Here is a 16,012-nt window from a genome sequence, read left to right on the forward strand (position 1 = left end):
CATGAACACTCAGCACAGAGAAATACATAAATAAATTATATAATAGTACATTACAACATGTAAACCGCAGAATAACAACGGACACCTCCCATGAATTTACGACAGTAAACCTCAAACGAAATATAAACTGCGCATGACATGAATGGATCAACGTCACAAAAAGTGACGAATTTTTTTTTGACGTTTATATTATCACAGGAAAATTTCTAAAAATAAAATAGATTTGTTTAAACCTGTCATAGAATGCAAGTCTGTGGTATCTGTAAACATTTTAAAGCATTCAAAAGTCTGTGGTATCTGTAAACCCGTTAAAACATTCAAAAGTCTGTGGTATCTGTAAACCTGTTAAAGCATTCAAAAGTCTGTGGTATCTGTAAACCTGTTAAGTATTTTTGTGTTAATGCAAGATCGAAGTCAGCATCATTAGAACCGCATATTCCAGCAAACCGTAAAGGGTGTGAAACATTCGTGATCGGATGTGACAAGAGGAACATTTCAATCCAAAAAGGAAAGTTTGTTATGTCAAAGTTGAAATCGTCTCTTTTGTCGTATATTTTAGTTACCAATTTTCCGTTTTGTACCATTACTGCAGTTATGGCCAAAATTGACAATTTTTAGTTTAAATTAATACACTAAGCATGCAATTTTTAGCCATAACTGCAGTAATGGCAAATTTTGCACAGTTAAGAACCCATAGGACAACGTCATGGAAAATAACGAAAAAAGAAGACAAGACAGTCTAACAAAAAACACAATATAGAAAACTAAAGACTGTGTGTTATCTCAGGTGCTCCGGAAGACTAGTAGAGTTTTATTATCAACATACCCTCATTGTCAGTCAAGATATATATACATGTATATGAACTGACTTAACTGTATCTGTGGTATCTTTTATTTCAAGTTCGACTGGATAGATGCGTACAGCAGTCACAAAACGTTGAATTAATTAGTGATTTACAGCGAAACGTGAAGTTATAGCTAAATGAAGGAACATAAACTCAAAATCTGAACAGGATACATGTCTACCTTAAGAAAAAACTGTTGAATTATTATCAATCGACATTTACACCACGTATTGTTTGCTGTTGACACTGTAGGGATGTATGCTAAGTTATTGAAACGGAGGGGATCTGTGCTGTATTGTTAATACGGTAGGGGATGTTTTTGTTGTTGATACTGTAGGGACCTGTTCTATGTTGTTAGTGCCACAGAATATGTTCTGTGTTGTTGATATTGTAGGGATCTGATCTTTAAGCGGTAGAGATCTGGTCTGTATTGTTCATATCATAGGGATCTGATCTTTGTTGTTTAAGCGACAGAGATCTGGTCTATATTATAGATATCGTAAGGATCTGATCTTTATTGTTTAAGCGGTAAAGATCTGGTCTGTATTATAGATATCGTAAGAATCTGATCTTTATTGTTTAAGCGGTAGATATCTGTTCTGTGTTGTTGATATCATAGGGGTCTGATCTTTGTTGTTTAAGCGGTAGATATCTGTTCTGTGTTGTTGATATCATAAGGATCTGATCTTTGTTGTTTAAGCGGTAGAGATCTGTTCTGTGTTGTTGATATCGTAAGGATATGATCTTTCTTGTTTAAGCGGTAGATATCTGTTCTGTGTTGTTGATATGGCAGGGATCTGATCTTTGTTGTTTAAGCGGTAGAGATCTGTTCTGTGTTGTTGATGTCGTAGGGATCTGATCTTTGTTATTTAAGTGGTAGAGATCTGTTCTGTATTGTAGATATCGTAGGGATCTGATCTTTCTTGTTTAAGCGGTAGAGATCTGTTCTGTGTTGTTGATATCATAGGGGTCTGATCTTTGTTGTTTAAGCGGCAGATATCTGTTCTGTGTTGATGATATCATTGGGATCTGATCTTTCTTGTTTAAGCGATAGAGATCGATCTGTTTAGTTTAAACATATTTTATTTACTCAAAGTGAAATGGATTGGACACAAGTAAACCATACTTATGAAGTCCGCTCCGAATTAATATATATAACAATACAATATTGATATGAGCATGCAGTTTTCAAAGTATACAATACTTTACAAGTCTAGCTTTGAAAAAAGACGAAACAATAATAACGGAAAAATGGGTATGATGATAATGTGAATGTACCGCAAATACACTATTCAGTACCATATGACAAGATCTGTTCTGTGTAGTTGATAATGCAGAATCTGTTCTTTGATGTTAATACAACATAGATCGTTTCTTTGATGTTAATGCAACATAGATCGTTTCTTTGATGTTAATGCAACATAGATCGTTTCTTTGATGTAAATGCAACATAGATCGTGTTGTTTATGCCACAGAGATATGCACATTGTTGTTAAAGCAACAAAGATCTGATCACAGAAAACTTTCCTTTGTTGTTAATTTCAGTGAAGACTGTTATATGTTGTTGTTATCGTAGGGATTTGTTCTGCGTTGTTCTTATCGTAGGGATTTGTTCTGCGTTGTTCTTACGTAGGGATTTGTTCTGCGTTGTTCTTATCGTAGGGATTTGTTCTGCGTTGTTCTTATCGGAGGGATTTGATCTGCGTTGTTTTTATCGGAGGGATTTGTTTTTGTGTTGTTGTTATCATAGGGATTTGTTCCGCGTTGTTGTTACCGCAGGGATTTGTTCTGCGGTGTTGTTATCGTAGGCATTTGTTCTGCAGTGTTGTTATCGCAGAGATTTGTTCTGCGGTGTTGTTATCGTAGGCATTTGTTCTGCAGTGTTGTTATCGCAGAGATTTGTTCTGCGGTGTTGTTATCGTAGGCATTTGTTCTGCGGTGTTGTTATCGTAGGGATTTGTTCTGCGTTGTTGTTATCATAGTGATCGTAGGGATTTGTTCTGCGGTGTTGTTATCGTAGGGATTTGTTTTGTGTTGTTATTGTAGGGATTCGTTCTGCGTTGTTATCGTTGGGACTTGTTCTGCATTGTTTTTATCTGAGGGATTTGTTTTTGCGTTGTTGATACCGTATACTAGTTTTCTATTATTAGGTGTTAATGCCACAGAGATCTGTTCTTTGTTAATCTTATAGAAACCTGTTCTTTGTTATTAATGTCACAGAGATCTGTTCTGCCACAGATATATATTTTTTGTTGTTAATGCCACAGGTCTGTTTCGGTTTTCTATTCTTCGAGTCTCGGCGTAGCAAATACAGCTTACATCAAAACTACACCAAGAAACAGGAAAATATTTACATTATGGTAGGTTTTATTTTTACAATATTAGAACATATTAATTTGAAATAAATTGAATTTAAACAACATTTTACTGAATCAAAGCACTATACGTCATAGTAGGCTGGAATTGTCCTGCTAACACAACGTCTTCTATGGCTAGCATTGACCTAGTTGTATAAAAGAATAAACGAAGACTATGTCTGAGGACACGAATGCCCCCGCTCAAGCTTTGCAATTTTCCAAGTTCTAAAGAGGCATAACTCTAGAATGGTGAGTGACCCACTGCCCAAATTCGAACTCTGTCTGCGAGTTTTGGCTCTTAGCATTGTGTATGCATAACATTTGCACGAGGAAAACTAAAGTAAGAGTGCAGAAACGATGGGACGGACGGAAGGAAAGACAGTCGAAAGGATGGTCAAGGGTAACACTTAATGCCGCCGTTGAAATACGGGGGAGGGGGGGGGGGGGGCAAAATTAAAAAGAGACCCACAAATATTATAACAGGTAAAATCACCACTGTTTCACGACTCTCACTTTAACAAGAAAAGACTGCATATGACAGTTTTTAAATATAAAATTGCTGATGAAAAAGTACAATCATCCTACTTTCTCAACTGAATACCTTAAGCTAGCATGAGTAAGCCAAATACTTATTTAATGGTCCAGCTGTCTGTAATTCATAAAAGTGATGAATTTTAAACATGTGACATTACATCATAATACCATATTACAGATATATTGCATTCAAATTTATCTGCTATACATGTACTTAACTCAATATTGCCAAGGTTACAGGCGAAATTATATTCATAAGGGAGCTTCCATTTGATTTTAATGGGGAGGGGGGAGGAGGGAGGGGGCTAGGATGAAATTTGAAAAAAGGCAGGACAGGAGTTTTTTTTGAGTTAAAAAAAAGGCAGGATGAGCAACTTGGCAAAAAAAAAGGCAGGATGACAATTTATTTAAAAAAAAGTCAGGATAAACTACTAAAAAAAAAAATGCAGGACCGAATAGAGTGAAAAATAAAAAGGCAGGACAGAGATTACAACTAAAAAAAATGCAGGATAAAAATTTTCATCCTAGCCCCCCCATAAAAATCAAATGGTAGCTCCCTAAATATATTTTGACTGTATCCTAACAAATTACCACACACTTATTAATTAAATAAATTAGTAAAATGCAATACCTTATCAGTATTGAAGATTTCCTTCTGGAATTGCATTACTCAAATAAAAAAAAGTTATTAGTACACTGCAGGAAATATTTCATCCCATACCCAGTGCAGGAAAACATGTATTCGCAAACACAGTATTCCAACAAGGTACGCATAAAAAAAAAGGCAGGACAGGAGTTTAGAGTTAAAAAAAAAAGGCAGGATGAGCAACTTGGCAAAAAAAAAATCCAGGATGACAATTTATGTAAAAAAAGTCAGGATAAACTACTAAAAAAAAGGCAGGACCGAATAGAGTGAAAAATAAAAAAGGCAGGACAGAGATTACAACTAAAAAATATGCAGGACAAAATTTTTCATCCTAGCTCCCCCATAAAAATCAAATGGTAGCTCCTTAAATATATTTTAACTGTATCCTAACAAATTACCACACACTTATTAATTAAACAAATTAGTAAAATGAAATACCTTATCAGTATTGAAGATTTCCTTCTGGAATTGCATTATTCAAATAAAAAAATGTGGATAGTGTCGTGTGGATAGTGTCCACATGTGGACACAGATGATGCCCCCGCTTGCATATCATATAGTTATAAAGGGACATAACTGACGAACCATAAAAGTGACGCTACCCAAATTTGAACTTGATCTGAGTTTTGTGGTAATAAGCATTGTGTGTAAGTCTCATAACATTTGGTTGAGGCTAACTTAAGTAGAGAACAGAAACAAAAAATTCAGCAATTTTTCTATTTGTAAACACGCATAACTCTAGAACGGTTGTGTATAAGTTTTATAATATTTGGTTGAGACATACTAAAGTTAGAGAACGGAAACGAAAAATTCAGGAACTTTTGTGTTTATAAAGGGACATACTTCAAGAATGGTAAAAGTGTCGCCACCAAATTTCGTACTTAATCTGTATTATGTAGTAATAAGCATTGTGTATAAGTTTCATAACATTTGGTTGAGGCAAACTAAAGTTAGAAAATGCTGCTTGATACGACAGCAGAGGTCGAACCCTGAACAGTTGGGGCAAGTATGGACACAACATTCAAGCTTGATACAGCTCTGAATTTGGATTGTGATTAAATATTTGACACAGCATAGGTTTCTGACACATAATGAATGTGGTCTAAGAACTAAGTTACTTAAAATTTTTTAATTTACCTATTATGGTCCAATATCCAAAATCTAAATACATGGTTAGATTCAGCATATCAAAGAATCCAAAGAATTCAATTTTTGATGAAATCAAACAAAGTTTAATTTTGGACCCTTTTGACCTCAATGTGGACCAATTTGATAATATGGCCCAAAAATCAAAATACATGGTTAGATTCAGCATATCAAAGAACCCCATATATTCAATTTTTGTTGAAATCAAAAAAAGTTTAATTTTGGACCCAAACTTGGACCAACTTGAAAATTGGGCCCATAATCAAAAATCTAAACACATGTTTAGATTCAGCATATCAAAGAACCCCATATATTCAATTTTTGTTAAAATCAAACATAGTTTAATTTTGGACCCTTTGGAACTTAATGTAGACCAATTTGAAAACTGGACCCAAAATTAAAAATCTAAATACACGGTTAGATTTGGCACATCAAAGAACCCCAATAATTCAATTTTTGATAAAATAAAACAAAGTTTAATTTTGGACCCTTTTGACCTAAATATGAACCAATTTGATAGCGGGGCCCTTAAATAAAAAATCTAAATACATGGTAAGATTCAGCATATCAAAGAACCCCATATATTCAATTTTTGTTGAAACCAAACAAAGTTTAATTTTTGGACCCCAATTTGGACCAACTTGAAAACTTGGCCCAAAATCAAAAATCTAAATACATGTTTAGATTCAGCATATCAAAGAACCCCATGTATTCAATTTTTGTTAAAATCAAACATAGTTTAATTTTGGACCCTTTGGAATTAATGTAGACCAATTTGAAAACTGGACCCAAAATTAAAAATCTAAATACACGGTTAGATTTGGCATATCAAAGAACCCCAATAATTCAATTTTTGATGAAATAAAACAAAGTTTAATTTTGGACCCTTTTGACCTGAATATGAACCAATTTGATAGCGGGGCCCACAAATAAAAAATCTAAATACATGGTTAGATTCAGCATATCAAAGAACCCCATGTATTCAATTTTTGTTGAAATCAAACAAAGTTTAATTTTGGACCCCAATTTGGACCAACTTGAAAACTTGGCCCGAAATAAAAAATCTAAATACATGTTTAGATTCAGCATATCAAAGAACCCCATATATTCAATTTTTGTTAAAATCAAACCAAGTTTAATTTTGGACCCTTTGGACCTTAATGTAGACCAATTTGAAAACTGGACCCAAAATTAAAAATCTAAATACACGGTCAGATTTGGCATAACAAATAAATAAATGATTTACAAATCTAATGCGCCATACTGTGCAATTAAAGATTACTTCTTGAAATTTTTCAATATTTGAAATTTGAAAAAAAAAAAATATTTGAAGAATAATTCTTTTTAATTTCTGAAATCTGAAATGAGAAAAAATTGACCCCTCACAATTTCTTATTACCCCCCCCCCCCCTTTTTTCCCCAAACAATTCTTTCCCTCAAGATATGGTCATAATCGCAATTCAAATTTCCATTTACCCATTTAAATTTACCATAGTGCTAACTTAATCTATTTTATAATAGAATTTAAAATATGGTGTCAAATCTTTCATATGTATTTTTTGTAAAAAAAAAAAGATGCAACATTTGCAGATATTTTTACTGGTCTTCCTTTATAAATATGCATTTCTTTAAACATTATTTAAAAGCAGTGTAAGGGAGGTAATCAAAACGTTGTATGTGGATTACCTCCCTTACACTGTTTTAAATTGTCTAAATTGTTCATTAACCATTACTTTATACATAATTTAAAAGCAGTGTAAGGGAGTTAATTCAAATGATGTATTTGATTTATCTCCCTTACACTGCTTTAAATTATGTTTTGTACTAAAGTATTTGTCCATATAAAAATGCTTGTTTTTTGCCTCTTTTTTGGCCCCTAATTCCTAAAATTTTGAGGCAATTACCCCCAAAATCAATCCCAGCATTCCCTTTGTGATATGGAACCTTGTAGTACAATGTCAGAGAGATCCATACACTAACACACAAGTTATGTCTTGAAGTTACAAAAATGCTTATTTTTGGCCCTTAATTCCTTAACTGTTGGTACCATAACACCCAAAATCAATCCCAACCTTCCTTTTGTGGTATTGAACCTTATGGTAAAATTTCATAGAGATCCGTTCACTTAAACTAAAGTTAGAGTGAGAAAACCAATATCTCTTCGGACGACGACGACGACGACGACGACGACGACTCCAACGTCATACCAATATACGATCGCAAAATTTTGTTGCGGTCGTATAAAAACGGAAACAAAAAATTTGTACTTGATCTTAGTTTTGTAGTAATGAATATTGTGTATAGGTTTCATAATGTTTGGTTGGGGCAAACTTAAGTTACAGAATGGAAACTAAACATTTTGCAATCTTTCGATTTATAAAGGGGCATAACTCAATAATGGTTAAAGTGACACTACCCAAATTCAACTTGATCTGTGTTTTATCAGTAGAAGTCAAAATTGAACATTGCATTGTATAAAGTATTGATTGTAGTTGATTCAACTATAATCATGGACAAAGGAAGATAACTCCAATTTAAAAATTACTTGATATTTAGAAGAAAATAAAAATTTTGCAATTTGTCCGTTTATAAAGAGGCATAACTCTGGAACAGTTAAAGTGACGCCACTAAAATTCAAACTTGATCTGTGTTTTGTGGTAATAAGCATGTGTATAAGTTTCATAACATTTGGTTGAGGCAAACTTAAGTTAGAGAACGGAAACTAAAAATTTAGCAATTTCTCCATTTCTAAAGGGGCATAACTGTAGAACGGTTAAAGTGATGCCACCAAAATTCAAACTTGACCTGTGTTTTGTTCTAATAAGCATTGTATATAATTTTCATAACATTTAGTTGAAGCAAACTCAAGTAAGAGAACGGAAACCAATTTTGGAACATACATTCGTACGTACGTACGTACAGACGGACAAGGGTAAAACGTAATGCCCCTACCGCTACGGCGGGGGCATAAAAAGTTATTAGTACACTGCAGGAAACATTTCATCCCATACCCAGTGCAGGAAAACATGTATTCATTCGCAAACACAGTATTCCAACAAGGTACGCAGGAAAACCTGTAATCATACAAACAGTATTACCACAAGTTATGCAGGAAAACCTGTAATCATACCCGAACACAGTATTCCCACAAGTTATGCAGGAAAACCTGTAATCATACCCAAACACAGTATTCCTACAAGTTATGCAGGAAAACTTGTAATCATACTCAGCCACAGTATTCCCACAAGTTATGCAAGAAAACCTGTAATCATACCCAAACACAGTATTCCCACAAGTTATGCAGGAAAACATGTAATCATACACGAACACAGTATTCCCACAAGTTATGCAGGAAAACCTGTAATCATACCCAAACACAGTATTCCAAACAAGTTATGCAGGAAAACCTGTAATCGTACCCAAACACAGTATTACAACAAGTTATGCAGGAAAACATGTAATCATACCCAAACACAGTATTCCCACAAGTTATGCAGGAAAACCTGTAATCATACCCAAACACAGTATTCCCACAAGTTATGCAGGAAAACCTGTAATCATACCCAAACACAGTATTCCCACAAGTTACGCAGGAAAACATGTAATCATACCCAGCCACAGTATTCCCACAAGTTATGCAGGAAAACCTGTAATCATACCCGAAACCAGTTTTCCCACAAGGTTTATACCTAGACTTACAGTATTCCCACATGGTCTGCAGGAAAACCTGTAATCATACCCAGACAGTTTTCCCACAATGTCTGCAAAAACATGCGACTATATCTCGACACAGTATTCTCACAAGGTCTGTAGGAAAACCTGTAATAATACTCAGACATTTTTTAACATGGTATTCAGAAAAAAAACTGTAATCATAACCAAACACAGTATTCTCACAAGGTCTGAAGGAAAACCAGTAATCATACTCACAGACAGTATTCACACAAGGTCTACAGAAAAACATGTAATCATACTTAGACACAGAATAAGGATAATGTGTCTGGTATGACTGGTCAGCTTATAATGGGGATAATGTGTCTGGGTGTGACTAGTCAGCTCAGAATGGGGATAATGTGTCTGGTATGACTGGTCAGCTCATAATGGGGATAATAAGTCTGGGTATGACTGGTCAGCTCATAATGGGGATAATGTGTCAGGGTATAACTGGTCAGCTGAAATTGGGGATAATAAGTCTGGGTATGACTGTTCAGTCTAGAATAGGGATATTGTGTTTGGTTATGACTAGTCAGTTCATAATGGGGATATTGTGTCCAGGTATGACTGGTCAGCTCATAATGGGGATAATGTGTCTGGGTATGATTGGTCAGCTCATAATGGGGATATTGTGTCTGGGTATGACAGGTCAGCTCATAATGGGGATATTGTGTCTGGGTATGACTGGTCAGCTCATAACGGGGATAATGTGTCTGGGTATGACTGGTCAGCTCATAATGGGGGATAATAAGTCAGGGTATGACTGGTCAGCTTATAATGGGGATAATGTGTCTGGGTGTGACTAGTCAGCTCAGAATGGGGATAATGTGTCTGGTATGACTGGTCAGCTCATAATGGGGATAATAAGTCTGGGTATGACTGGTCAGCTCATAATGGGGATAATGTGTCAGGGTATAACTGGTCAGCTCAAATTGGGGATAATAAGTCTGGGTATGACTGTTCAGTCTAGAATAGGGATATTGTGTTTGGTTATGACTAGTCAGTTCATAATGGGGATATTGTGTCCAGGTATGACTGGTCAGCTCATAATGGGGATAATGTGTCTGGGTATGACTGGTCAGCTCATAATGGGGATATTGTGTCTGGGTATGACAGGTCAGCTCATAATGGAGATATTGTGTCTGGGTATGACTGGTCAGCTCATAACGGGGATAATGTGTCTGGGTATGACTGGTCAGCTCATAATGGGGGATAATAAGTCAGGGTATGACTGGTCAGCTCATAATGGGGATTATAAGTCTGGGTATGACTGGTCAGCTCATAATGGGGATAATGTGTCTGAGTATGACTGGTCAGTTCATAATGGAGATATTGTGTATGGTTATGACTGGTCAGTTCATAATGGGGATAATAAGTCTTGGTATGACTGGTCAGCTCACAGTGGGGATATTGTGTCTGGGTATGACATAATGGGGATAATGTGTCTGGGTATGACTGGTCAGCTCATAATGGGGATAATAAGTCTGGGTATGACTGGTCAGCCTAGAATAGGGATATTGTGATTGGTTATGACTAGTCAGTTCATAATGGGGATATTGTGTCCAGGTACGACTGGTCAGCTCATAATGGGGATAATGTGTCTGGGTATGCTGGTCAGCTCATAATGGGGATATTGTGTTTGGTTATGACTTGTCAGTTCATAATGGGGATATTGTGTCCAGGTATGACTGGTCAGCTCATAATGGGGATAATAAGTCTGGGTATGACTGGTCAGCTCATACTGGGGATATTGTGTTTGGTTATGACTGGTCAGCTCATAATGGGAACATTGTGTCCAGGTATGACTTGTCAGCTCATAATGGGGATAAGTCTGGGTATGACTGGTCAGCTCATACTGGGGATATTTTGTCTGGGTACGACTGGTCAGCTCATAATGGGGATAATGTGTCTTGGTATTACTGGTCAGTTCATAATGGGGATAATGTGTCTGGGTATGACTGGTCAGCTCATAATGGGGATATTGTGTCTGGGTATGACTGGTCAGCTCATAATGGGGATAATAAGTCTGGGTATGACTGGTCAGCTCATAATGTGGATAATAAGTCAGGGTATGACTGGTCAGCTCATAATGGGGATAATGTGTCGGGTATGACTGGTCAGCCAAGAATAGGGATATTGTGTTTGGGTATGACCAGTCACATCAGAATGGGTATGACTGGTCAACTCAGATTGGGAATATTCTGTCTGGATAAGACTTTTAATGCAGACCTTTTGAGAATACTGCTTCAAGTATGATAACAGGTTTTCCTACAGACCTTGTGGGAATATTATGTATAGGTATTATTACATGTTTTTTCTGTAAACCTTGTGTGAATACTGTCCAAGTATGATTACAGGTTTTCCTACAGACCTTGTGGGAATACTGTGTCTAGGTATGATTACGTTTATTTTTAAGTCCTATCCAGACCCAATATCCCAATTCTGATCTGACTGGTCATACCCAGACACATTATCCCTATTCTAAGCTGACCAGTCATACCCAGACACAATATCCCCATTTTGAACTGACCAGTCATACCTTTCGGAATTGACCAATCATACCCAGATTAATCATCCCCATTCTGAGCTGATCAGTCATGCCCAGACACATTATCCCCATTCTGAGCTGACCAGTCATATCCAGACACAATATCCCTATTCTGCTGACCAGTCATATACAGACTCCATATCCCTATTCTGAGCTGATCAGTCATATCCAAGCACAATATTTCCATTGCGAGCTGACCAGTCATATCCAGACACTATCTCCCCATTCTAAGCTGACCAGTCATATCCAGACACTATCTCCCCATTTTAAGCTGACCAGTCATATCCAGACACTATCTCCCTATTCTCAGCTGACCAGTCATATCCAGACACTATCTCCCCATTCCAAGCTGACCAGTCATATCCAGACACTATCTCCTTATTCTAAGCTGACCAGTCATATCCAGACACTATCTCCTTATTCTAAGCTGACCAGTCATATCCAGACACTATCTCCCTACTTTTAAGTTGACCAGTCATATCCAGACACTATCTCCCCATTCTGAGCTGACCAGTCATATCCAGACACAATATCCCCATTCTAAGCTGACTAGCTATATCCATACATTATCTCCCCATTCTAAGCTGACCAGTCATATCCAGACACTATGTTCCCATTCTGAGCTGACCTGTCATACCCAGACACTATCTCCCTATTCTGAGCTGACTAGTCATATCCAGACACAATATCCCCATTCTAAGCTGACTAGTTTATCCATACACTATCTCCCCATTCTAAGCTGACCAGTCATATCCATACACTATCTCCCCATTCTAAGCTGACCAGTCATATCCAGACACTATGTTCCCATTCTGAGCTGACCTGTCATACCCAGACACTATCTCCCTATTCTAAGCTGACTAGTCATATCCAGACACAATATCCCCATTCTAAGCTGACTAGCTTTATCCATACACTATCTCCCCATTCTAAGCTGACCAGTCATATCCAGACACAATATCCCCATTCTTTTATTTTTGTATTGTTAAGAAGCTGCAAACAGAATTTTTTTAAAGTCATTGGATGGACACTATGTTCCCATTCTGAGCTGACCTGTCATACCCAGACACTATCTCCCTATTCTAAGCTGACTAGTCATATCCAGACACAATATCCCCATTCTAAGCTGACTAGCTTTATCCATACACTATCTCCCCATTCTAAGCTGACCAGTCATATCCAGACACAATATCCCCATTCTTTTATTTTTGTATTGTTAAGAAGCTGCAAACAGAATTTTTTTAAAGTCATTGGATGGACCAAACAATAAATATTAAAGAATTTTCAAAGTTTTATTTGCATTTCAGCTGTAAATCAAATTACATACATGATTCTTCATATTACCATTTCACTGTTTAACATAACAATCATTAACTCATAATATCAGCAAGGGAGATAATAACTCACTATAATGTTTTTTTTCAGAATATTATTCAATGATGTGAAAACCTTCAAATACTTTTTGAAATGTTCTAAATAAATATGCTGAGGCAAAGAATACAATAAGAATTTAAAACATGATCATTTGTTGTGATAACTCAAAAACCCTCTGGTTTAGGTCTGATATTAGTTACTCAGGTTAATACAACATGGAGTAGACATTTTCATTCATTGTTGATTTCATCATATTTTTAAAATAAATATTTAACATTGATAAATCTAGAAATATTCCTTCAACAAAGATAAGTTACGCAAGCATAATAAGTGATAAATAATAATAATGTAAAGTCACGCATATGAAACAATGTATTTCAATTTGTTTCAGTCGGTTTGTTCAGCTAACAAAAATGAAGCTTATAGATATATTTTTAAACATTCAAAATCTCATGTAACCTATTCACTTTTCTCTCTGAATAAATTGTGGCCTGATTTTTACAGAGAAACATTTTCTTTCTTTCTGGAATTGACGTATTTCACAAGTAAAATTAACAAAACAGTTTCACTTAGTCAGAAACAATCATATATATGATGACTAGGACCGTTAAGATTGAATATGTTTTTGAATTTACCATTTTATTGCATGAGGTAAAGATGATGTTAAAAATTTTGTCAGAAAAAATTTCAAGTCTCTGCATAATTAAATAGTATGAATTGATCATCTCTTGTCAAGTTATGAATGGACATAAAAAGAGGTTTTTTCAATCTTAAATGTGAGGTAAAATAGTAAGTTTTTTGTTTTATTAAATAGGAACTTTTTAAATATACTTTTTTTTTCTCCGTCCATTATTGAAACTAATAAATCCAACAGATTTAACCTGAAACCTGCCTTTTTTTATTTTAATAAATTTGGATATTTGGGGAACATTAATATAAAAAAAGACAGTATTTGAAATAAGGACAAAAATACTTGGAAAGGAACAAATTTACCCATTCATTTTGTTTTAATAAAACATATTTAAAATTTGAGAATAGAGAGTTGATTTTATATTCAGTAATCTGTTCCTCTGCTAATGATCTCTTTACATGTAGGTCTTAACAATATCGTGTGTTCAAACTGAGCTGTATAACATCCTTTAGTGTCACAGAGAGGTGGATATGCATCAACGATTCCCACGTCACACAGATTCTTCAAAGCTATCAGGTATTTGCTCTGTCCTAGTCGATCTAACCAACGTCTGCAGAATGCTAATGTTCCAAAATTCTGGTTGATACAATTCAGTAATTGTTTAGACTTCTGTACTCTGAAAAAAATAATAAAAATATGTAACAGATATTTGATTTCCTAAATTTATTTTGTATCTGTAGTATAATTTTTATAAAATACACAACTCTCAAGATCTGACGATTCATTAAATTTTGAAAGATAATAAGAGTTCTTTGGAAGAGGCCAACCTAACCATGAATTCAAATTCCCTTTCTATAAATCTAATTGGCAAAACTTGAATTAGAGTTTCCTTGTGCCGCCATGTATGATGACATCAATGTGCACAAATTCCTTCATAAATCAACCAAATTCAACTTGTTATATTGGTCGATTGACTTTAGAAAAAGTTATTTTCTGAACAATTTTAATTTGTTAAGAGCCATGTATAATTCATCACTACAATCTAGTCCAGATCTCTTATCAGACTCTTATCAGACTTGTTTGTTTTATGAGAGATTTTTAAAAAGAACACAACTTTAGATGTTGAAGACAGAGGTCAAGCAATAGCAATAGCTCATATGGCCAATATAGGTCTAGGTTAGCTAAAAATGGCAGCCACAGGCACTATTTGAAATAAATACAGTAAATTTATACAATAAAATATTATGTACTACTAAATCATATCATATAATAATTGACAAGCATTCTGAGAGTATTGCATGGCAATACATAGTCCCCTACCAGGTAAAAATTCATTATACTGGAACAAAATGCTAATTTGTTCTATAACTTGTCATGGTGTAAACCAAAAGAAAATATCAAGTCAATATCTTCAAGCATGACTAAAAACAGTGTGGAAAACTGAATATATGAGTGAATTTTTTTAATTCCAAGGACCATAACTCTGCACAAAATTATCAGACCGAAACAAAAATTTGAACTTGAACTGTAACTTGTCATGATAAAACTATTTACCAATTGTCAATCAATATTTTCAAGCATGATGAAAAAAAGTGTGGAAAACCTATAACACTCTAACATTAGATATGATGTAATACAATGTATATCTATTTTCAAATTACAATCAAATATAATTAATAGTTCCAAATATTTTTTCTTTCATTTCTCACAAACTAATATAGATTTGTAACTTACCTATAAAATGTCAACAACTTTTATCTACACAATGTAATGTAATGAAATATATACCTTAATAAAAATAGATTATTATCTAATTAAAGGATTTCACTTAATAAAAAATATATATATATATATACATGTAGCATTCAGAAAATTAGTATATACAAAATAACATATAAACCTGCCACAAAATTCCTCAAACAATTTACCAAAGAATGTCTTTTAAAAAATGAGTTATCTACCTTTATACAGATTATATGGTTTAACATAGTACTCTAACATTAGTTATGGAGTTTTTTCATGGACCATAACTCTGGACTGAATCATCAGACCGGAACAAAATTCGAACTTGATCTATAACTTGTCACGATAAAACTATATAGCAAATATCAAATCAATAACTTAAAGAACGAAGAAAAAAAGTGTGGAAATCTGAGTTGCCGGACTGAAGGATGGACAGACGGACGGACGGACAGACAGACGGACAGAGTGCAAACC

General features: G+C 34.9%; 1 protein-coding gene across 1 annotated transcript in view; it reads right to left on the reverse strand.

Annotated features, from left to right (window-relative positions):
* Positions 1 to 13,068: 13,068 nt before the first annotated feature.
* Positions 13,069 to 16,012, reverse strand: part of LOC127726924 (methionine aminopeptidase 2-like) — a 31,648-nt gene continuing 28,704 nt past the window's right edge. The window contains exon 12 of the mRNA XM_052234312.1: positions 13,069 to 14,471. Coding sequence (XP_052090272.1) covers positions 14,219 to 14,471 — 253 coding nt within the window. The 3' untranslated portion in view covers positions 13,069 to 14,218. The remainder of the gene's footprint in view (positions 14,472 to 16,012) is intronic.

This window comes from Mytilus californianus, unplaced genomic scaffold (genome assembly GCF_021869535.1).
Source record: "Mytilus californianus isolate M0D057914Y unplaced genomic scaffold, xbMytCali1.0.p SCAF_19, whole genome shotgun sequence".
In the NCBI taxonomy this organism is placed as follows: domain Eukaryota; kingdom Metazoa; phylum Mollusca; class Bivalvia; order Mytilida; family Mytilidae; genus Mytilus; species Mytilus californianus.